The 25730-nt window shown below is 37.5% G+C and overlaps 1 protein-coding gene across 4 annotated transcripts; it reads left to right on the top strand.

Moving 5' to 3' along the window:
- Nucleotides 1–2272: 2272 nt before the first annotated feature.
- Nucleotides 2273–25621, top strand: LOC308687463 (NACHT, LRR and PYD domains-containing protein 3-like). 4 transcript variants are annotated; one of them, XM_081360032.1, is made up of 9 exons: nucleotides 2273–2363; nucleotides 6187–6360; nucleotides 6701–6823; nucleotides 11645–13534; nucleotides 16297–16470; nucleotides 16567–16740; nucleotides 22681–22727; nucleotides 23802–23833; nucleotides 24803–25621. In XM_081360032.1, exons 2-9 carry the CDS (start codon nucleotides 6224–6226, stop codon nucleotides 24806–24808), a joined length of 2583 nt encoding a protein of 860 aa, XP_081216158.1. In that variant the 5' UTR covers nucleotides 2273–2363; nucleotides 6187–6223; the 3' UTR covers nucleotides 24809–25621. The 4 variants fall into 4 exon arrangements, with proteins under 4 accessions (XP_081216158.1, XP_081216155.1, XP_081216157.1 ...); XM_081360030.1 differs by adding an exon at nucleotides 2489–2552 and having other exon boundaries at nucleotides 2311–2363; nucleotides 23802–25621; XM_081360029.1 differs by having other exon boundaries at nucleotides 23802–25621.
- The last annotated feature ends 109 nt before the right edge of the window (nucleotides 25622–25730 follow it).

The following is a 25730-nucleotide window of genomic DNA, read 5'->3' as shown; positions in this document are numbered from 1 at the left end:
ATGACTCTTTTCACAAGATGTAAAAAAGTCTCTGATATCCCCAGAGTATGTATGTGAAGTTTTAGCTCAACATTTTTTTACAGCATGTTTAAATTGTCATTTTTTGGGGCTCAGAAAAAAGCGCTGTTTTAGTGTGTATCCCTTTAAATGCAAATAAACTGCTGCTGCACAGAACAGGGGGCGGAGTCTCACGAGCTCGCGCTTCAGTCAGGACAATCTGGACAATCTCATCTGATAATATCAGAGCAGAAACTCTCAGTTGCGGTGTTCATTTCGACTCGGAGTCGGGCAATAATGCCCACAGAGCCAGAGAATATATGCTGTAGGAGATAGAGTTTATCATAAACTACCCCAGTGGGCAGATCGATCCTGAAGTATCGATACTATCGATACTGACGTGGTACCGAAAAGGATCGATCCTCACATAAAAATATCGATCCAAATGTGTGTGTTTTTTACCAGTAATTTTTATTAATTTAGCACGCAATTCAGTGCGTAAAATAAGCTTCTAAGTGGAAAAATAAGTGAATGTTAGCGGATAATTGTGTAGGATAGAACTTTTTCTCCTAGTCATCTGGATACAAGACGAAACCAATCAATCACCCTGGATTTCCACCAACTGCGGAACGGCTGCGGAACGGCTCCGCTGCGTGTCGGCTCCGTGCTCCGTCGTCCTTCAATACCCACCAGGTCCGGATTTGTTGCGGAACGGCTGCGTCCATGACTGACAGCTGAAGTCACGAGGACCCACGAGATCTCGATAATTCACGTATGATCGCGCGATATATAGTTTCTATAAACAGAACGTTATGAGGAATGGCATATTATGACGTTTTCAAGGTGTAGTGTAGGGAAATATGATCCGCCATGATCACGGTGTATTTTATTTAGAAAATTAACCGGATCTTTTATTTTGTTTTGGTTTGTTCTGTTTTTTTGCTCGACTTCCTGTCCTGCGCACTCTGCCCTGTAGTGCTGCGGAGCTCTCCGGCATCCGGCAAAAATAGAAGCTCTGCGTATCGCCGGAGTCGGAACGCAGCCGTTCCGCTGTCAGTGAAAATACACACATTGACTTTAATGGAAACCTATTGACTCCGGAGCCGTTCCGCAGTTGGTGGAAATTGGGGGTCACAGCCCAGTGCGTTTGCCAAAAGTATACATAACGGTTCAAAATGTTGACATCAGTAAGATTTTTTTAATGAAATTAATATTTTTATTCAACAGGGATCAATGCATTAAATTGATCAAAAGTGACAGTCAAGGGTTTTACACTGTTAAAAAAAAAATCTACTTCATATAAATGCTGTTCTTTCAACTTTGTTCATCAAATAATTTTGCATAAAATGTATCATGGTTTCCACAAAAATATGAAACTGTTTTCAACATTGATAATAATAAGAAATGTTTCCTGAGCAGCAAATCAGCATATTAAAATTAATTATCATCATGACTGGAGTAATGATGCCGAAAATTCAGCTTTGATCACATGAATAAATTACAGTTTATTATGGCATAGAAAACAGATAGCCTATGTTAAATTGTAATATTACAGTTTTTACTGTATTTTTGATCAAATAAATGTAGAAGAGAATTAAAAATCTTACAGACCCCAAACTTTTGAACAGTAGGCTAGTGTACAATAGTACTTTTACTATAATTAGGGTAGTTTTGTAAAAGTCACTGACTAATAATTACAGGCGAGTTGAGAGCACAAATCACAAAATATTTAGTAGTCATGAAAACGTATTCAGATTTAGCATATTAATGATGCATTCACCTCATAAATCATGACACACTGCTCTAGCACAGGAAAGTGCATACAAGTTCAAGTGCATGCTTTTAAAATGGAAAAAGTATTGGTATCGGTATCGATTTCGGCGATACTGGCCCTATATTTACTTGGTATCGGATCGATACCGAAATTTGCAGTATCGCCCACCACTAGGAGCCGCTACTGCACTTGCTTTAACAACTGTTTTGCAGAGCGTGCCATGCTTGCTGTGTTGCTTTGACACGGCTTTGCAGCGGATGTTGCTAGCGTGCCACTCCCTTCTTTCCCGCTGCTTTGCGCATGCGTAGAAGTACGAGAAAAAAGTAATTATTACAAGAAAGTTTTTCATTATTTTGAGATAAAAAAAACGTTTTTTTTGTTCTCAACTGTGGTGTAAACCTGCCTCCATAGTACAAGACAACTGTGTGAGTACACCGTTAGACTCTGTGCCGCTCTGCGCCGCTAGAGGGAGCGCAGCTGTCTTTCGGGAGAGCGGAGGTCAAAACGAAAGTGAAAGAACTTAGAAAGCGACGCCATTTGGCGGCTGTAAACCTAGATAACATTGGGGGTTCAAACGGCCTCACATTTTGAGGTAAGTTCATAACTTTTTCTTCATGTAGTCATAGAAAAAGCATTATTTTGGCCTTCCTTAAGTGGCTATGTTTTTAGACGCGCGCTGTTTCCGTTATAATATTACTTCCGCATTCATCAGTACAGCACAAAAACAGCGGTGAATACTGAACATCTACTGCATCCAAGTCACCACAGCAGTACGTAAACGGTAAAACCACATTCAAATTATTTGTTGTGTCCAGATTTCACATTAAAAAGTGAATTATAGCTACTATCAGTGCTGTTCCGTTCCGTTTTAAAATTGTAGTATAGGCTACTGCTGTTCTACTCATCTGGTCTGAATGGCTGTTGTGCTTGTACTTATTTAATGGGGAATGTAATTAAACTGCACTTATCTTAAGCTCAGTGGCGGCTGGTGAATGCGTTTCTATATGTGTGGCTGTGGCATATCAAACTATTTCAGCAAGTGTTGCAGTACACTGTTAGACCTTACCGGGTTTTTTTACAGTAAAATACTGGCAACACTGTTGGCAGTAATTTACTGTTAATCTACAGTATGTTACTGTAAAAGTGCACTAAAACTCGAGTTAACTAATTTCACTTACAGAAACCGACTACCTTAAATTGACCAACTGTCATTTAAATGTATTAACTAAAATGTAACATGAGCAAAGTATTACTGTGCATTTATTTCATTTGAAACCACAACAAAACTCTTGTAAATAAAGAAATTTCCACTGGACCAGCAACTACACAGTCACTGCTTTTTAAATAAAGCAACATGCAGCATATCATCAATGTCTGTAGATCTTCTCCTGGACTGAAGCACAGGCTCTACTCTTCTGCACAATGGTGACCCAAAAAACTAGATTTTACAGTAAACTACTGGCAACAGTGTTGCCAGTATATACCTGTTTTATAACTTACAGTTTATTACTGTAAAATACATTTTGTGGGTGTGACTTTTTTTATCTTACACTGTTAACCCTTTCAGCCCCACAGGGAAATCCACACTACAAAGAGTAAAAGTAACATTGAGACAGTGTTGCAGTGAGATAATTAAGGGAATATGTAAGTGATTGTTCTCAACAGTAGTGGCAATATATATATATTTTTTTTTATTCATGCAGCATTGCATGCTGGGAGTTTATATTATCCTGGAACCCAGCATGCACTGCGACATGAAACTTTTGATTGTCACCATTGTTGAGATTCATGTGCTGATTGTTGATGTCTGTGTGTGTCCAGAATAAGCAGGAATTCAAAATGTTTTAAAGCTCTATAGGATTACGATATTCTTCAGAAGACCTGATTACAGAATGATAGATTTCATGTTGTAGAATCACAGATATATACTAAATATGAAGTATCCATAAATTCAAATAATATATACAGGAAAGATCAGAGAATCAGACATGTCCAGGATGATTGTGATATCATCACAAAATCCAAAACACCTGATCATCTTCCTCTTGGCTTTTTCTTGCCATAACAAATGTGTTTTATAAACTCAATGTTACAGCAGTCAGAGAGAGATTAATGGTAAGAAGTCAAGGGACAAGTGACCAACTAAAGCAAATACTGATCTCCATCATGGTGACAACAAACTTTATTATTAACTAAATCTCTGTTAATTCTCAACAAGCACTTTTGTACATGTATGAAAGAAATAATGTTAAACTGGTTTGTAAACTGTTTTCACACTCAGTGTTGCTGGAAGTCAGTTGTAGTTTTTGTGTTTCTCTTTTTTCTGTTCTTGTTTCTCTGTCCTTCAGTGATTCTGCTTATCAGGTGTTTATCAGTGTCTCAATTCACTCACTTCTTTTCATTCACTCTGTCAAGGGGACTTTATTAGTGAACTAATGTAGGGAATAGTGAATGAGGGTATAGGGTGTGATTGGGAAAACAGCCTCTGAGTGTCGGTTTTGAGAACTGTTAATTCACAGTATATTCCTGTAGGCTAGTTTTGTTTTCTACGGTATGTTACTGTTTTAATAGAAAATGGTATGATATTATCAGAATTTGGCCTTTTTTTACAGCAAGGATTAACAGTGTATGATTTATTACAAAACGGGCAAAGTTAAAAAACAAGTAATAAAAACTCAGTGAGTGTTTTAGCGCAATTTTCTGACGTCATGGGATCACAACACTAAGAGATAGTAAATGTTTTTATGTTTTATTTATTTATTTTTTTTGTGTGCGTTCCCGAGATTAGACCTTCCTTAACATAATGCAGAAAACCCGAAGTCTCTAGGTGGTCTGGTTGAGGAGGAGATAGAAGTGCAAGATTGGTGCGACAGACAGAACAGAAATCATGAGTTAACAATTGCAATTTTGTCTTGTGTTTGTTAAAGTCTTCTAACTGATTGTTATAATATTGCTGGACCTCATGCTGCAGTAACACAGGGTTTGTGATGAGAATATATTAATGGTACAACACAATTGTTAGATTCAAATTATCTCAGTGAAAAAGGTTATTTCATGATGATTATAAAACCATCAACAGGTAACCATCATCACCTGATTTCAGTTCACTTTAGCTTTTTTGCTGCTGCAAATGTGTTTGACAAACACTCTGTCACAGCGGCCAAAGAAGACAAAAGATATAATAAGAGTTAAGAGCCCAACTAATGGAAACACTAATCACTGTTATGGTGACTTTAAATGAAACACATTATAGTTAAACCTCTGTTAATTCTCAATAAAAACTTTTGTAGACGTCTGACAGAAATAAAGTCAGTCTGGTTGGTAATAAGTGAAGCTGGTAATGCTGTTTGTGGAGTTGTTTAATCCTCCAGTTCTGGTTTATTTCTTTGCTCTTGGCTGAGATGTGGCATTGCTATGGCCTGCTTGTGGCCCAGATCTGGCAAACAGGAGTGGCCCACCCAAGTGCCGTAATTCCACGCTGCATGTGGGCCAGATCATCTTTCCATGTGTGCCAGATGTGGGCCGGATCTGGGCCGACACAATGTTGCTATGTGGGTAATGTCTTCTTTTCTCTTCAGTTGATTTCATCTAAGGCTGTGGTTGAAGTCAGTTGTAGTTCTTGTGTTTCTCTTTCCTTCAGTGATTCTGCTTGTTAACAGCAGGTGTTCATAATTATTGCTCAATCATCACTTAATTATCTCATTAACTTCAACGCAGCTTTAACTCTGTAGTGTGCACACATATGAACACTGAGCAGTGTTAATTTAACATGGGCGTTTTTCTGTGTACTATTACATAAATCTTACCTGTTTCATTTACATATGACTGACAAATATAAATCACATTCAGTTTATTAATACAATTACATAAATCTTATCTGTTTCATTTAGATATGACTTAAAAATATGAATCACATTCAGGAGTATTGATTGGTTTATGTTAAAACTATGTAAACCAAATGCATGGGAATTTGTTATGCAATTCAAATACATAAATCTTATGTTTAGACACAATTTTTCTTTTGAGTGTGGGCCCAGCTGTGTTACCTTTAGTTTTTCTGCCAAAGTTCTCTTCTTTGTTTTAAATGACTGTGTCCGCCTTTGTCATGTTAAAATTTCACCTACAGATCAGTCTGATTTTAGCAGTGGCTCGTTTTGGGCGACGGAATAAGTGCCCTGTATTAGATTTGAGGACGCTGATTAGCTAAAATCTATGTCATATCTTGAATATGTTTATATCTTGAATCAGTTATTGCCTAAACCTTTACCAAATCTGTACTGTACTACTTAAAGCGATAGTTCCCCAAAAAAAGAAAATTCTGTCATCATTTACTCACTCTCATGGAATTCTCTGTTTGTTTGTCTTTCCATTTAATTTATTTTTTTCTTGCTTTTATTTTTGCTTCTACAAAAAAGGTCTCACTCTTTTTAAGAAAGGAGGAGGGCCTCCAAAATGAGTCTCAGTGAAGAGAGAGAAGATGAAGACACTGCCTCTAAAATGACTTCTCCAATTCCTGGATCAAGCTGCAATCAACCCATGAAGATCCTGCCCTCTGCTTTCAGTGATGCAACAGTGACCTCTGACCCCAGGTACAACACTAGTCGTTCTTGCATTTGGCAGATGCTTTCATCCAAACTGACTTACTGTGTATTCCAGAAGCCTGTGGTCAGTGAGTGGGTAACGTCACAGAGAGGCACACAATCACTTTCCTGAACCTTCACTGTTACTGTTCCTCTTATATATTCTCCATACATTTACCATTTATTACTTTCATTTCTTTTGTACTCCTCTGAACAATCTTATACAGCACTTCTCGTTTCCCTGAATCTCTTTGTTGTATTTATTCTTTATTTGTAAATCACTTTGGAAAAAAGCTTCTTCTAAATGAATAAATGTAAGTCAAGTGCTGTTTTGTTTGTCATTTGTCAGTATCAACAGGAGGAAGAGGCAGAGATCAGAGTCTCCAGAACCCAGCGGTGTGTCTCTGAAGAGTAACAGATCCATGGGCCCACCGCCTGAATTCAGTGATGGACCAGTGACATCTAAACTTATGTTAGTATAAACATTAACTTGCTAATTTAAAGTAGTGCATCTCAGATGAAAAATGCTCTCAGTGAAATAACACTAAATGTTCTCCAAAATGTTTTTGCAGCATGCAACATCCCAGCCAACTTGTCCATGTGGGTTTTTAATGGGTTGTAACTTGGGCCCTGCTTGGGCAACCCAAATAGAAATTTGTCCATCGGCTCCACATGGGCCCCATGTATGTTATCCCATAGGTGCACATGATGGGTCCATAGTGGGCTCTAAGAGGGGCCCATTTAGACGTTCATTATATGGGCTCACTGTGGTTGCCAATGGGTGCTAATAATGGGGCTGAAGTGGGCTGCACACAAAAACCTTATGGGGCCCACATAGGTGATCACATTGGTCCCACAAATTGGTCCCCCATTATGGTTTTATTATGGGAATACAGTGGGAGAAAATTGGGCCCCATTTATTAATTTATTTAAGGATTCCAGTGGATCAAATACATTTTTTTTTTTGCTGCATCAGTTGCTATACAATTACTGTCTTTTAAATAAAGCAACATGCAGCGTATGCTTAACGTTTCTTGGTCCTCTCCTGGACTGAAGCACAGGCTCTACTCTTCAGCAAAATGGTGACCCACAAAACAGCAGAAACCCTTTAAATCCTAACAGAACATTAAACACTAACAGATCTCCACCATATTTATGTGCAAAACACATAAAAATTCACTGCAGTTCAACATTTACTCTCTTTCTATTCACAAAGTGTTCACAAAACTTTTTTTTGCTACTGAATTCAATTAACTTTAACCTTTTTTTACCCCACAGAAACATCATGTATATTTTTTATTGCCATAATTGAAGACACCTGATGTTAACAAGCAGAATCACTGAAAGAGAAAACCGTAATTTAAGTCACCATTATGGTGATCAGTGACTGTTTTAGTTGGCCTCTTGACCTTTAAATGATTAACTTAAGATTTTGTTTGGCTGCTGTATCTGAGTTATAACAGCCAGATGAACACAGAGAAAAGGTGATCTGATGGTGTTGGTTGTGTTTTTACATAATCACTTGACCTGAATCACCGATTTAACACTGATAATCAACTTATATAGAGCCCAATTTTTGACTTAGGTGTACTTAATTATAGTAGCATTGTCCTTGTACAGCATTTTTTAACTTTTATAATGTAATCCAAAGATTTTCTTAAAAGTTTCTTGTATACAATTTTTTTTAAGACACAGAGACATCAATAATCAGCCTGTGAATGTCAACATTGGTGAGAATTATAAAGCATTTTGCAGTGCATTCTGGGTGCCACCAATCAAAACTCATTCATGGCTCCCATTATGCATTGCTGCATGAATAAAAAATGAGCTTATGATCAGAGGTGATCTGTTTGTCACCATTGCTGAGATTCATACGCTAATTCTTGATGTCTGTGTGTGCCTACATAAACAATTTGTTTGAAGTATTTTTGTTTTGTTTATTATTGATTTGATTATTTGGATTTCATTTAAAAAGCTAAAACATATTATGCTGTACAAGGAAAGTGCTGCTATAATTAATAAAATAAACCTAACTCAGAAATTGGGCTCTATATGAGTTCAGTGATTCAGGTCAAATGATTGTGAAAAAATGATTATGTTAAAACACAACTGACACCATCAGATCACCTTATGTATTTGTTCATCTGGCTGTTATAACTCAAAGTTAATGATTTAAGTGTCAAGAGCCCGATCACCATAATGGTGACTTTTATTGTTTTTTTACGGTTTTCTCCTTCAGTGATTCTGCTTGTTAACATCAGGTGTCTTCAATGTTGGCAATATAAAATAAAGAGTTCTTAATTAATCTATGACATGTGTCTGTTATTCAGATATTTTTGTTTAAAAAAAAAATGTTGTAAATTTTACTCATTTTAAATGGTTAACTTTTAAGGAATTAATTTGATTAATTATTACTCAATTCTAATTTGTTACATTTAATATTGCTTGTAATCTGTTGCCACAATTTTATTGAGTAGATATAGCGTATTAATTTTTACAGTGTACACTGTAAAACATTGTCCAGCAAATTAATGAAATGATTACTGATAAATTGCTGGATCTCATGCTGCAGAATCACAGAGATAATATAATCAATAAATATAAAATTATTTGAACACACATATAATCAGTGAATCAGACAAGTCCTTGCAAGTACGGCATCGTCATAACAGCCAAAAACAACTGATCAATTTCCTCTTGGCTTTGTCTTGCCATTACAAATGTGCTTTTTAAACTCGCTGTCAGCAGCCAGAAAGTTACTAATGTTAAAGAGTCAAGAGCCCAACTAAAGCAAACATTGACCACCATAAGGGGAATTACAAACTTTATTATTTTCAATAAAACATAAACATCTAAACCTCTGTTAAATATTTTTACTAAGAACTTAACTGTTCTTTTAATTTACAGTTTATTACTGTTAAAATACATTTTGTATTGGTGTTGGTACATTTGGTGTTTTTGTTTTCTTTAATCTATAAGTGTTTTTCTTTTCTGGCTTTTTTATTGTGTATTTACAAGGCATATTTGCTATGGCAAGATTGATTGGGTGAGTTTGGCTGTGTCACTGTGTGCCAGCCGAGCACAAAACTTTTGCTGGTGACCATATCATCATCAAAATATAATAATCAGAATTCACGGTTTGTTTTTACTCTCTGTTTGCTTAAAGGGGGGGTGAATTGCTGTTTCATGCATACTGAGTTTTTTACACTGTTAAAGAGTTGGATTCCCATGCTAAACATGGACAAAGTTTCAAAAGTTAAGTTGTACGTTTGAAGGAGTATTTTTGTTCCAAAAATACTCCTTCCGGTTTGTCACAAGTTTCGGAAAGTTTTTTTCGAGTATGGCTCTGTCTTACGTAAGATAGAGCGGAATTTCCTTATATGGGTCCTAAGGGCACTTCTCCGCGGCCGCGCGCGCACTCGCAGACCAGAGAGAGAAGAGAGCGAAAGCAGTACGTTACCTCAAAGCGCTATGCTCGGCTTTTAGGGAAGTCAATGTCACCAAAGAAGTGGGTTTTTGGTTGGCAGGGCAAGACAACCCTGCACAGATTCCCAAAGAACCCGGCGTTAAGGGAATAGTGGATGGAGTTTGTTTTTTCGAAGCATCAACGGAGGTTGTGCACGACTCTTTGTTCCCTGCATTTCGACGATGATTGTTTTATAAACAAAGCACGACGGATTTGCAGATCGTCTAATGCTTAAGGATCGAGCAGTCACAATGATAAAGGTTCGCCGTCGCAATGCGGTGAGTAAACTACTTCAAATGTCTCTCTGTGTTGTTGTTAGATCGGTTAGCACAGCTATAGCATACCGCCCACACGGCCCGCCCCCAGCCGCTCGTTTTTTTCTGGAAAGACTCGGTACATCCAATCTTTCACTTATAAATATAATAAAACTAAAGACGTTTTGGAGATATGAAGGATGCAATACTACTCTATAGGTACTCAAGATTAACAGGAGATTGAGTGAAAATGAGCATTTCACCCCCCCTTTAATTTATTTTGTGTTAAAAAGGTTACAATGTCCTTGCATTTAGTAGAAACAAAAGTTGAATTCAATAAAAGAAGGGTAAATGCTGAACAGAAGTGTCATTTTGCATTTTTGCACATAATGGCATTGTGGAGATCTGTTAGTGTTTAAACTAGGGTTATTTCACAGAAAATTAATTTTTGGGTGAACTAACCCTTTAATGCAATGTTTTCCAACCCTGCTCCTGAAGGACCCCCAACACTGCACGTTTTCTTTGTTTCTTTGTTGTTTTCTTCCATTACCATTGATTTTTGGATGAAATCTTAAATTGTGGGAGCAAAAGTGATTAGTTAAAAATGTACACAATAACATTGATTTAACATTATTTTGATGGTTGTTGTATATCTGGGACCCTAATCAAACGCACCTGATCCATCTAATCAATGTCTTCAGGATTACTAGAAAGCTACAGACAGGAGAGTTTATCAGGGTTGGAGCTAAACTCTGCAGGACAGTGGCCCTCCAGGACAGAGTTTGCCCATCCCTGTCCTAGAGTTTCTTCTAATGAGCTGATGAGTTGAATCAGGTGTGTTTGATTAGGGAAACGTGCAGTGTTGGGGGTCCTTCAGGAGCAGGGTTGGGAAACACTGCTTTAATGCTCTGTTGCAGTGGTTCTCAACTCCAGTCCTCGGGACCCACTGCTCTGCACATTTTGAATGTCTCTCTTATCTGACACACTCAAATCAGTTCATGGAGTCTCTCCTGACGAGCTGATGATCTGATTCAGGTGTGTTAAATAAGGGAGACATACAAAATGTGCAGAGCAGTGGGTCCCGAGGACTGGAGTTGAGAACCACTGCTCTGTTGTGATTTAAATGGTTTCTGTTGTCTGAGTTTTGTGGGCCACCATTGTGCTGATGAGTAGAGCCTGTGACAGCCCATCAAAAACCCACACGTGGTCTGGATGGTATAAACCAAATGATTTACAATACATATATATATATATATATATATATATATATATATATATATATATATATATATATATATATATATATGTATGTATATATATATATATATATATATTCACATATGTAGTCCACATGGTTTCCTAAAATAGGCAATAATGGACAAACTACTCTGACCCCATGCCCAAGCATATAACACAGATAAAACCCTTGTGGAGCCCACATGGACATGTTGGTTGGAATATGCACTACATAGGGGTACCAAAATAATGGTAGCCAATATGTTTATGATGGTCTCCAAGGGTCATTGTAATGGCTGTAATTTATTTTTTGCTGCTCTTTTCTTTATAATTCCAGCAGGGGAGACATACATGAGCTGATCAGGTCTGTGTCATCTTCAACATCCCACTATCAGACCCACATCTGGCAGGACAAAACTGAAGCAGTCCTGCAGACACACACACTGGAGACTGGGGACCTGCAGAGAGTCAAAGACCAGCACAAAACCAGCATGAAGAACAAGTATGAGAGATTATTTGAGGGAATCAAACTCCAAGAGAATCAAACCCTCCTGAACAGGATCTACACACAGCTCTACATCATAGAGGGAGAGAGAGAAGGAGTGAATAAAGAACATGAGGTTTTACAGATGGAGAAAACAGCCAGAACACAACACTCACAAGACACTCCAATCTTCTGCAATGACATCTTTAAAGCCTCACCTGAACCAGGACGTGAGGAGAAAGAGCAGATCAAGACTGTTCTTACTAAAGGCATCGCTGGAATCGGGAAAACTGTCTCTGTGCAGAAGTTCATTCTGGACTGGGCCGAGGGAAAAGCCAATCAGGATGTAGATTTAATGTTCGTGCTTCCATTTAGAGAGCTGAACTTGATCCGAGATCATCAGTACAGTCTTCACAAACTTCTGCTGGACTTTCATCCTGAACTTCAAGGTCTGGACTCAAAGATTTATGAGGAGTGTAAAGTCGTGTTCATCTTTGATGGTCTGGATGAAAGCAGAATGACACTGATGTTTTCAGATGCTCAGAAAGTTTCTGATGTGACTGAGACTTCATCAGTGGGTGAGTTGATGTCAAACCTTATGAAAGGAGAGCTTCTTCCCTCTGCTCTCATCTGGATCACCTCCAGACCAGCAGCAGCGAATCAGATCCCTTCCAAATACATCAACCGTCTGACAGAGATTCAGGGATTCAATGAGCCTCAGAAGGAGGAATATTTCAGGAAGAGAATCAGTGATGAGCATCAAGCCAGCAGAATCATCTCACACATCAGAAGAGCAAGAAGCCTCCACATCATGTGCCACATACCCGTCTTCTGCTGGATCTCATCCACTGTGCTTCAAAAACTCCTGGAAGAAGATCTGAGAGCAGAAATCCCTCAAACTCTGACTGAAATGTACATCCACTTCCTGCTGATTCAGATCAACATGAGGAATCAGAAGTATGAAGAGAGAGATCCAGAGAAACTCCTGCAGCCCAACAGAGAAGTGATTGTGAAACTTGCTGAAGTGGCTTTCAAACAGCTGATGAAGGGCAATGTGATGTTCTATGAGGAGGACCTGAGAGAGAGCGGCATAGATGTCACTGACGCCTCAGTGTATTCTGGGATTTGCACTGAGATCTTTAAGGAGGAATCTGTCATTCATCAGCGGAAAGTCTACAGCTTCATTCATCTGAGCATTCAGGAGTTTCTTGCTGCCTTCTATGTGTTTTACTTTCATGTAAGTACAACTATGGAGGGACTGAAGAATTTTGCTTCAGTACAAAAATTGCTTAAAGGTGCAGTAGATGATGCCATTGAGAGTGAGAACGGACAGCTGGATCTGTTCCTGCGGTTCCTGCTGGGCGTCTCACTTGAGTCCAATCAGAGACTCTTACGGGATCTTCTGACACACACAGAGAACAGCTCAGAGAGCATCAGGAGAACCACACAGTACATTAAAAAGAAGATCAAAGATGGACATGGACTCTCCACTGAAAGATCCATCAATCTGTTCCTCTGTCTGCTGGAAGTCAAAGATCAGTCTCTGTCCAGAGAGATTCAGGAGTTTGTGAAATCAGACAAACACTCAGAGAAGAAACTCTCTCCTGCTCACTGCTCGACAATCGCCTACATACTTCAGATGTCAGATGAGGTGCTGGATGAGCTGGACCTCAAGAAATACAACACATCAGATGAGGGGAGAAGAAGACTGATGCCAGCTGTAAGGAACTGCATAAAAGCTCTGTGAGTGCCAAATAGTAAAAAAATAAAAATAATGTTTTTGCAGTGTTATGTCCAATGTTGGGCAATCTACTTTAAATTTAACTAGCTAAGCGACCACCTAATGCTGGACACTTAAATGACACTTAGAAACGAGTACAAGTATCACATTATCATGTTACATTTCTGAAATCTGTGTTTAAATAAGCTAAATTTCAGTTTTAGATATTGGTGATGTGTTGTAATGATATATTTACAATAGTGAATTTAAACATAAAAATGCCTAAACATAGACCTATGTTTATTTTATATCTGTAATTAATATCTACCTGTGCATTAATATTATCAGAAATACATATAAACAGAACCTAAGCTAAGCTGGTTGTTTAATTTAATTATTCAATAATTTTTTTTATTGATTATTTTTCTGATTAGTTGATTAATTATTACCATTTTTTATAACCCAAAAACTTACTTAATTGATAGCTTTAATACAACTTCCAAATATTTGTGATTTTATCCTCTTTAAATGACAAAGAGAATTTCTGCATGTGACCTTCTTAACAAGAGTAGGACTTATATTAGAACTAAATTAGAACTTATAGAACTTTGCCCTTCAGTGGATTAAGTCCTATTTATCTAACAGAAGCTTTGCAGTTAATCAGCATGAGCATATTACACCAATTTTATCTTCACTTGGTGGATGCCGGTGCGTTTCAGAATCGAATATAAAGTTTTATTATTGGTTTTTAAATCATTAAATGGCTTGGCGCCACCATACCTTGCTGGCTTGTTGCATGATATACCGGTACTAGAAAGGTATCGCGATACCCTGCTATTAAAAATGGTATGATATTAACTTTTATTAGTACCAGTACATTAAGAGTGACAGTACTCTAAATAATAAAAGCAGTATTTCTTAATTTGCAGAGCTGTGTGACAGCAGGAGTCAGGACGTGTACATTCACTAAACAACGGAAGCAGAACAGTAAAATATATACGCGCAGCACTTCACAAAGAAACTTGCATGCGTGAGAAAATAAAGCGCGGGACGTGCTCGCACTGCCGGGCTCCTGAAGCGCGCACATGCCGTTCAGACAGCATGCGATCGCGACTTCAGTTCTCTCTCAGATTATTAGGTTTGAATAGTCAAAATGATATGTAAAAATGCACGTCCTGGCGAGTATTCACATAAACACAGTCAGGTATGTCTTTAGTGAACGTAAACAGTTTGTAAAAATAAATCGTATATGTTCCAATGTATTGGGTACATGCAGGTCTTAAAGGTGCTCTAAGCGATCCCGGGAGACGTTACTTCTTGTTGACGTTCGAATTGTTGTCAAACAAAACGGAGGCTAGCTAGACCCTCCCTCCTCCTCATCCCGTCTCCTCCCTCCTCCCCTCCCTTCCGACATAAAGGAAAGTCAAAGAAACATATATGTTGTATTCACCAAAGTTAACGCTGACTGTGACGTTCGAATTGTTGTCAAATAAAACGGAGGCTAGCTAGACCCTGCCTCCTCCTCATCCCGTCTCCTCCCTCCTCCCCTCCCTTCCTACATAAAGGAAAGTCAAAGAAACATATATGTTGTATTCACCAAAGTTAATGCTGACTGCATAGTTCTAGCTAATTACATCCTTGTGTTGGTTTGGCGAACATGAACGTCAATTTAGAAAGAAAAATGGATTTACCCACCAGTTCTGCAAAAACAGAGCAACTGAATGTCGCATTGGAAGCCCTTCTGCCGGCGGAGTTCTCGCCACCTTTTGAAGGTTTTTACGATGTAAATTCGGGACTTCGCGCATTCCTTATCCTTGTCCCTCTTCTTTGCAATTTGTTCATCGGAACGTCTCTTTGGTCGTGTGTCGGCCATAATTCAAACTTCCCTCTTCATGCTTCTCTCTCCTCCACACCCCCTTCATGTGCACGCGCACTAACCCCCAAACCCCACCCTCAAATACTTCTTGCCAGTTATTGGCTGGAACACTGTTTGTTGTGTTTCGTGGTGCGGGTGAGCCCAGTTTGTTTTTGTTGCCGTTTGTGGAGCCTGTGGTGTCTACAGAGACCGCTTTTTTTTACAGTGTGTTCAGGGGACAGGCAGCTAGCGGATAGTGAGGAGATGTTTGCTGTATGTGACAAAAAATGTTTTGGCCTAAAAAACGTGTGACATCACTTAGAGCACCTTTAAAGAGCCGGATCAGCAGCCTAATATTCTGTGTGATTAATGTTAATCCAACAACAAAAGAAAATAGACAGTCACCCAATGCTTGACTGAATAAATTTTATCTATTTATTAAGAATCAGTCTATATCTGCTAGACCTCTCAGGTCCTCTGATCAACTGCTCTTGACTATTCCAAGATCCAGACTGAAACTTCAGTGATTGGGCTTTTTTTGTCGCTGCACCTAAACTGTGGAACATATTACCGTTGCATATCAGAATGACTCCAACAATATCCATTTTTAAAACTTATTTAAAATCTCATTTGCTATCCCAGGCTTTTAATCTCGATTAGGTGCTGAGGCATGTTTTACTTGAATTTGTGTTTATTTGTATGTATGATGTTGTATTATTTGTTATATGTATCATTAGTATTATATTTAAGTTCTTTGTACAACACTTTGGGCAACTGTTGTTGTATTGTGCTTTATAAATAATTAAATAAATAAATAAAGCAAAAAAGAAGAAATATCAATATTCAAAATAAGCCTATTTAAAGAAAGTTTTCTTTTCTCTCCATCTCTCTCTCTCTCTCTCTCTCTCTCTCTCTCTCTCTCTCTTTTAGTCTTGCTGGCTGTAATCTCACTGCTCAGGATTGTGAAATTGTGTCGTCAGCTCTACAATCCTCAAACTCTTCCCTGAAAGAACTGGATCTGTGTAACAATGACCTGCAGGATTCAGGAGTGAAGCTGCTCTCTGATGGACTGAAAAGTCCAAACTGTCAGCTGGAGATACTGGTGTAATAAGAACATATAAGGGATAATGTCCAGTCAACTGATCATAATTTTGTGTGTGTATGTGTGTTGGTAGATGATCTGATTGTGTGTGTCTGTAGGCTGTCAGGCTGTATGGTGACAGAGGAAGGCTGTGGTTATGTGTCTTCAGCTCTGAGTTCAAACCCCTCACACCTGAGAGAGCTGGATCTGAGCTACAATCACCCAGGAGAATCAGGAGTCAAGCTGCTCTCTGAACAACGGGACCATCCAAACTGCTCACTGCAGCTACTCAAGTATGTGGGGCAAAAGCACATTTATTTATGTGTGTATCTACATTCTTAATGATTTGAAGACAAATGTTTCCCTAGAGCAGGTGGCCTCAATTATCCTCCAGGGGGTTGCGAGGTAACAATTAATTTAATTCCTGTAGCCTAATTGTTTACTTTTATTATTAATAAAAAATGATCAAAGCACGAGCTCTCCCGTATTCTGTGATTGTTTTTTTTTCGGAGCAGTGCAAACCTTTTCTCACCGCGCTGTGTCAAAACACCCAAATGCTGCACACAACCTACATCTTTCGCTTGGATAAAGCAAACCAGTGTCGTGCTATGGTAAAGGTAAAGACGATTACAGTAATAATAACGGACTCGCGCGTGCCTAATGTACGACTCCTGTATGTCAGATGCACAAACAAACTGTATGTGCACTCCTTTTTCATTTGTCAGAAACCACAATTAGATCTACATAATCTAGCAAATTATAGACCCATTTCAAATCTACCTTTTATGTCTAAAATACTAGAAAAAGTTGTGTCCGCTCAACTGGGCTCTTTCTTGCAAGAAAATGTCACCTATGAAAAGTTTCAGTCTGTATTCAGACCGCACCATAGCACTGAAACTGCGCTCGTTAAAATCACAAATGATTTACTTTTAGCTTCTGACCAAGGCTGTATCTCAATATTAGTTTTACTTGATCTTAGTGCTGCGTTCGATACTATAGATCATACAATACTCTTAGATCGACTACAAAATTATACTGGTGTTCAAGGACAAGCATTAAGCTGGTTTAGATCGTATTTATCTGACCGCTACCATTTTGTTTATTTAAATGGAGAAAAATCGATCATAACTCCAGTAAACTATGGAGTGCCGCAAGGATCTGTGTTAGGCCCTCTATTATTCTCAATATATATGCTGCCACTTGGAAATATTATAAGGAAACATGGAATTAGTTTCCATTGTTATGCTGATGACACTCAAATATATATTTCATCACGGCCGGATGAAAACGCTAAATTATCCAAATTGACAGAGTGTGTTAAAGATATAAAAGATTGGATGACGTGCAATTTTCTTTTATTAAATCCAGACAAGACAGAGGTACTACTTATCGGTTCAAAAAACCGCCCACAAAACCTCTTACAATACAACTTTAACATAGTAGGATGTCCTGTTACTTCATCCTCTACAGTAAAAGACCTGGGTGTTATACTCGACTGTAACCTGTCTTTTGAAAATCATATTTCATATGTTACAAGAACAGCCTTTTTCCACCTTAGAAACATTGCTAAGCTACGTAGTATGCTATCTGTTTCTGATGCAGAAAAGTTAGTTCATGCATTCATGACCTCGAGACTAGATTACTGTAATGCTTTATTAGCCGGTTGTCCTGCATCCTCAATAAACAAGATACAGTTAGTCCAAAATGCCGCCGCCAGAGTTCTAACTAGATCAAGAAAATATGATCATATGACACCAATTTTATCATCACTTCATTGGTTACCTATAAAGTTCCATATTAATTACAAGGTATTGCTACTGACTTACAAAGCCCTAAACGGCTTAGCTCCAGTCTATTTAACCGATCTTCTATCGCCCTATAATCCATCGCGCTCTTTAAGGTCACTAAATTCAAGGCTTTTGGTCATACCTAGGATATCTAGATCCACCAAAGGAGGGAGAGCATTCTCACATTTAGCTCCAAAACTCTGGAATAGCCTTCCTGATACTGTTCGTTGCTCAGACTCGCTCTCCCAGTTTAAAACTAGATTAAAGACGCATCTCTTCAGCCAGGCATTCATATAATACTTTTAATCTTACAGTTAAATCCGACCTCTAGTTCATAAACGCGAGAGGAGAACTGGCCCCCAATAAATAAACTTGACTTGACTTGACTTGTATTTTGTTGTGTAGAGTAATTCTGAATGGTTCTGAATAGTAGCTATATAGGCCTATATTCAGTCAGGTCAAAGCGGCGGGATTAATGATTTTTTGTCCTGTTTGGAATGGCAGGTTGACTTATTTTTATAAAAAAAAAATTATATTTATAAAATGTAGGTCCTACTTTTCAGTTTTAAAGACTGAAGAATTGTTTTTAGGCCTATATCTATATTTATTTTAAAAAGTTATAATTGAGAAGAGGGATTTCTTTTAATTCATAAAGTATGCACTGTAAAAAAAATAAGTGTAAAAAAAATGGTGAAGGGTGCCAAACGTTTACCATTAATGGAAATAAAATGTCAAAGACCATCAACTGAAGTAATGTTTAGACCATAAACTACAATATTACATTTAAATTACAAATTAAAAGTGAAATACTGGCAGCAGAGGTGACAGCAGTTTAATATTAATTTTACAGTTCTCTTATTGTAATATTTAACTTTGTTACTGTATTTCTTTTGAGCCCACTAATAAAGAATATTGCTTAATATTAATTTAAAGAACAAACCTGTAATCAAATATAACCATTAAAATATCAACTTAACTTTTTTAACACCTCAAACTAACCATTAGCAATAGCACACATGTATGAATTAATCACTGCATTGATAACTACACTGATATTGCTCTTTAAATAAAGCAACAAGCAGCATATTATCAATGCATATTCGTCTTCTCCTCGACCTAAACACAAACACTTCAGCACAGTGGTGACCCATAAAACATAGACAACAGAAACACTTAAACTCCCAACAGATCATTACATGTAATGTGAGATGAACTTTCTAGTCTATATTTATATTTCTGTGCTGTATTCTATATTATTTATTATATATGAGTTTCATTTAGTAAATCAGACTGTTAGAGTAAAGAAGTCCAGCTAGTGAGAGCTCGTCAGGTGGCTTGACGTAAACTTAATTTACAATTTATTACTGATAAAAGACTCTTCATTGTGTGTCTTTTTATCTTATTGCTTTAATCCCCAGTGTTAAATGAGCACTGCTCAGTGTGTACACTACAGAGCAGAGGTGTAAAGTCCAGGTTCAGAAAGTAAAAGGCTATGTCTACAATAATCCGGATACATTTGAAAACGGCGTTTTCGTTTATAAACGCTCTCCGTCCACACTAGCGTTTTCAGGCGTTTTTGGACGTTTCAGTGTGGATGAGAAACTTTTGAAAAATGCCTGAAAACGCTAAATTCACCTTACTGCTCATGCGTAAAACCCCACAAAAGATCACTGATATGATTCAGATGGAAAAATAAATAATGAAGTTATCGCGCAATTCTTCTGACAGGATAATTTTATTTAGTAAAATATCTCACCATTCACTGATACTGTCCAGGTCGCAGTCACCATATGTTTGGTCTAAAACGTGACTGCTCTCATGTATTACCGCAGGACAGTAAATTCTGTCATCTTTCCAGGACTGTGATATGAAGAGTGTGGAATGTAGAATATTTTTAGGAGCAGTGTAAAAGTGAATATCACATAACAGGCACAATACTGGTATAAACATGAATATCTATTGGTACAATATGCGTCACATGACTAAATTTACGTCATCGTTTTTAAATACCACCGGTTTCACAGTCCACACTACAACACGAAAACGGTGTTTTCAAATGTATCCACTTTGGAGTGCATTTTCCAAAAAGCTTCGTTTTCATTAATAAAAACGCTGTCTCAGTGTGGACCGAAGGCCAAAACATATCAGTGTGGACATGGCCAAAGTCCTCCTCAGTATTTTGTTCCAATCACCTGGATTTGCTAATTCAGCAGGAGAGAGAACTAATTAGTGAAATCAGCTGCACAGCAAAAGTGTTAAATGAACTCTCCTGGGAGTTTATTTGACTCCAGACTCAAGAGTGTTAAAGTGTTAAAATATGAGTGTTAAATTAACACTCAAGAGGGTTAAAGGTAATGAGCTAATTAAGTGATTGGTTGAGTAATGATTGACCATTATTGAAGACACCTGATGTTAACAAGCAGAATCACTGAAGGAGAAAAATCACAATTTAGTCACCATTATGGATATCAGTGTTTGCTTTAGTTGAGCAGTTGACCTTTAAATGTTTAACTTAAGATTTTGTTTGACTGCTGTATCTGAGTTATAACACCCAGATGAACAAAGATAAAATGACCTGAATCACTGAACTCATTTAAATCTCTGACTTAAAGGAACACTCCACCGTTTTTTGAAATAGGGCTTATTCACCTTCTTTCCTACATTTAGATAGATGGGCAAATGGATTTTTGTCTCAGTGCATGCATTGTTTTAGTTTGACAGGGTCGCGCTAGTTTAGCTTAGCACAATGAATGGAATCCTTTGTTGCCAGCTAACATGTCCTGAGTAAAAGTGATCCAAAAAAAACAAACAAACACCTAATTACTTCTTGTGGCCTGCGTATTCAGAGCGAGTACAAATAGTGATGCAGATTAACACCAGGCGATTTCCTAGGAAGATATTGACTTGGGACTATATTAGGGGGAAGCACAGGCGAATCACTGCTACTTGGGACTTCGTGGGATTTCATGTGTTCATGGGCAGCGCTGCGGGGCTAGAAGGTGCTTCAGCACCCCCAAGAAAGACCAAAGCACCCCGATAGCACCCCCAAAAATAATTTCTGGAAGCAATTATATTCAGGCTGCATTCTATGGAAGCCCTGAACCGCATGAAGATCTCAGCAGAGGGGGATTAAACAACTCGACAAACAGCATTACCAGCTTCACTTATTACTAACCAGACTGACTTTATTTCTGTCAGACGTCTTCAGAAGCTCTTATTGAGGATTAACAGAGGTTTAGATGATGTTTTGTTTCATTTGACATTACAGTGATGGTGATCAATGTTTTGTTGGGCTATTGACCCTTGACTTTTTAACATTAATTTTTCGTTGAATGATGGAGTCGTGTGTTTTCTACAACACATTTATTGTTGTAAAAAAAAGAAAAGAAAATATGTATTCAGGGGTTGTTAGTTATGTTTTGATAATGACATAACCATTATACAATGCCTGACACACTGATCTCAACCAGTGCTTTATCCCCTACCTAAAGAGTGTTATATTAATATACCTTGATTTTACATTACCATCTCAGTGAAGCAACAAGCAAACCATCAAGTAGTGCTGAGCATTCAGTTATGAAGTAATTTTATACAAATTTCCCTCTCAAAAAAACAAAACACTTCAAGCTATTGTGCATTTTAGACACACAGACATCAGGAATCAGCATATGAATCTCAACAGTGGTGACGATAAACAAACTATTGACAAACAGATCTCTGAACATCACAAAACATGCTACTAAAAGTCAACACAAAAAACAGCACAAATAAAAACAAATAGTAAGAATGAAAGAAAATAATGACATTTCAGCTGCATAATTTATTCATGCTGCAATGCATGCTGGGAGTCATGTATGAATTTTGTACTTTGATGGTACCCAGCATGCATTGCAGCATGAAGCTTTTGATTGTCACCATTGATGAGATTAATTTGCTGATTCTTGATGTCTGTGTGAGTCTGAATGATGTAGTAGTTTTAAATGTTTTGATAAAGAGAGATTTAATGTCTTTTATCTTCAGGTGATTTCATCTAAGGCTGAGACTGGAATATTTATGTATATTTGTGGACATCTCAGGTTAAACTTCATGACGTTTATCTTTATTTTAGGGAGAAGGCCTGCTTTTTCAGTGGTCTGTGCCCAGTCTGTATTTTTAAGGGAATTTTGCAGTTTTATAATTGCAATAACAGCTTGCAAATATTGATTTGGAGTAGGAGGGGGCCTTGGACTAAAAAAAGGTTGAGAAACACTGCCAGAATAATCTAAACCTAGAATAGTCTAGAATAATCTAAATCTAGAATAATCTAAACCTACCACTTGTTTTATGTCGCAGGGATGTGTAGTTTCTCATTATTTTCTGTTTAGTTTCTTATATTTCCTTACATTTTTGCAATTAAAATGTTAATCAAATATTTGCCATCTGTTTTGTGTGTTTCTCTCTTTCTAGTTTGGAGCATGGAGAACATTTAAGGATCACACCAGGACTGCAAAAATGTAAGCCATGTTTTGTACACTAGTGATGGACACTACTCAAATCAAGTATGCTTGAGTAAAAGTACAGATATCCTGATAAAACATTAATCTAGTAAAAGTATTAAGAACTCCTTTTCAATTTTACTCGAGTAAAAGTACAAAAGTACTTGATTTTTAATGTACTTAAGTATCAAAAGTAAAAAAGTCCTGATTGATGAGTGTTTATTTTGTCATTTTTTATACTTTTATAATTTTATATATAATCATCTTAATTGTTAAAATATTATATATTTTATATAAACCGACTGCTTATAATCTTCCTTACTGACTTGCTTCTAGACAATTCATAATGATATCAGATCCAGCAATTCCCCCTTCCCCAGGTTTTTTTTTTTTTTTTTTTTTTGAGCTGTAGGATTATATAAAATATAAAATTAAATAAAAGTATATAAGTATCTAAAATGACAAATTAAACATTCATTGATGAGTATTTTTTCTTTTAATACTTTAGTACATTAAAAAACAAGTACTTTTATACTTTTACTGGTATCTGTACTTTTACACAAGTACTTGATTTGTGTTACTTCTTTCACCACTGGACATTTCTCAAACACACTCAATGCGGTTAACCAATCACAACACACTGGTGAAGCCGACCAATCAGAGCACATTATGCTTTTCTAGAAGGAGGGGTTTCATAGAGACAGGAACTAAACTGAGTGTTACTATCAGACTGGGAAGAGACGTGCTGCAACAATAGAGAATTTGGAGAATGTGGGGAAAATGTGTTTTCTTGAACATTCAAGCATGACAACATGTTCTCTCATAATATGGCCTCTTTAATACATAAAATGTATTATGTGTTGAAAGTGTATGGGCTAAATGTGTGGGCTAATTTCAAGTCTGGTGGTAATTCAGGTTGCCTGACATGTAGCATGTAGAAACATTTCTGACAAAAAATTATAAAAAATCATTTGCCCGACTAATAATTAATATTGGCCTTTAAATTAAAATTCACCAACAAACAGCTACATTCAAAGGCCCAACAATGAAATTGCATAAAATTAATGAATAATTCACAATTCTTGTGTTCAGATGCCTGTGATCTCACACTGGATCCAAACACAGCAAACATTCGTCTCATTCTGTCTGAGGACAACAGGAAGTTGACATATGTGAAAGAGCATCAGCCGTATCCTGATCATCCAGAGAGATTTAAACACTATGAGCAGGTTCTTTCTAAAGAGAGTTTCTCTGGACGCTGTTACTGGGAGGCTGAGTGGACTGGCTGGAGTTATATAGGAATGACATATAAAGGAATCAGCAGGGGAGGAGAAAATCAGTGTAGATTTGGTTATAATGAAATGTCCTGGTGTGTTTTCTGTATTGCTGACAGATACAGTGCTTGGCATAATAATAATAACAAAGACATACCCGTCCCTTCATGCCGCTCTAAAAGAGTAGGTGTCTATCTGGACTGGTCAGCCGGCACTCTTTCCTTCTACAGCATCTCTGACACACACACACTCACACACTTACACACATTCAAAACCACATTCACTGAACCCCTCTATGCTGGATTTAGGGTTTATGATGCCTCTGTGTCTCTGTGTCAGATAAAACAACCTGCTGTGAGAAACAACTGAGACGAATACAAATACAGTAGGGCTGCCCTCGACTGAACATTTTTCTAGTCAACTAGTGGTCGTTCATTTAAGCCATTAGTCGACTAATCGCATGTGTATATTAATAAACCATAAATAATAATGAGCCTTTAATTGCCAATACATGTACATATTATATAAGCCCTCAAACGCATGCGACAGCGAACCGGCAAGCGTAATGATTATGAATTGAAAAAACAAAAGAAGACTTATTATTAATTTATTAATGTTATTGTGAGTTTACAGAAATAAAAGTAGACCCTTTACAGTTTGCATTACTCTTATCTTTAAGACCAAAAATGAGGGAGTATTTTAAGTTAACCCTCTGGGGTTGACAAACACGCCGGCCCGTTTTGCTGGATTTTCTTCGCATAGCAGCAAAATTGAAGGCTCTTCTAGTCGACTGATGGTTAGTTGACTATTAGGGGGCAGCCTTAAAATACAGAAATAACTTTTTTCCCCATTTAGTCAAACTAAATGGAATTTGCATGAACAAACTATAAACGATTGAATTTTATTTTCTAACGATTGCAAAAATGTTACAGAAAATAAGTATTTATGTGTTGCCACTGTAAGAACTGATTTTCCTGCCAAGACAAAACTCACCCTGCAATAAAGCAATAAAACGCACCCTGGACACAAGATCACAAAGAAGTTCGCACAGGACATTGTCTTGTCCAAACTTTTCTCCTTCCTTATGTCTGCATCCCCATCTCCCTCCACCCCTCCTCTCCCCCTGAGTCAAGTCAGCAAAAGTTCATTAAGAAAGTCTATATATCACATATGAAGTATCTTGTGAATCTGTTGTGTTTTCTTTTCATGCTTGGTTTCATTTGAAGTGTCTCAGTGCGATTGGTAAAATGGTCTTAATTTCATTGCAGTCATTGGTTTAATGAGAAAGACTGAGAACTTAGGAGAATCCTGTTCTCCTCTCTGGGTGATGTCTCTTCAAGATATCTCCCAAAACCAAAACCCTTTTGTTCTGGTCTGAGTTTTTAAGGCTAGGTGACAGACCAGCCTTTGGGGACCCTGTAACCAGGAACAATCCCCATACAGTGCCGTTTCAGTGTTTTCCCATTGGAACACACTCACACACCCCTGTGTGTCTCTGTCAGGAATGCATTGCTTACTTTTAGAGTCATCTTTGAGTAATTGATGTCATGTATTCATTATTTCTGAACTGGCTTTTAATCACTTGTGTAATTGGCATGATACATTTTACCTGACAAATAAATGTTACATCTTGATTTATTCTGCATTTTTCAGAAATCATTATTACTAGTAGATTAAAGTGCAGTCTGGTGTTTCCGCAAATCTCTGTCCAGGATTGATCAAACCGAAGGCACTAATGAATGGAGCA

This window comes from Scardinius erythrophthalmus, assembly GCF_964197995.2.
Source record: "Scardinius erythrophthalmus genome assembly, chromosome: 3".
Lineage (NCBI taxonomy): Eukaryota > Metazoa > Chordata > Actinopteri > Cypriniformes > Leuciscidae > Scardinius > Scardinius erythrophthalmus.
Note: the sequence above shows the minus strand (reverse complement) of the source record. Positions and strands in the feature narration are given on the sequence as shown.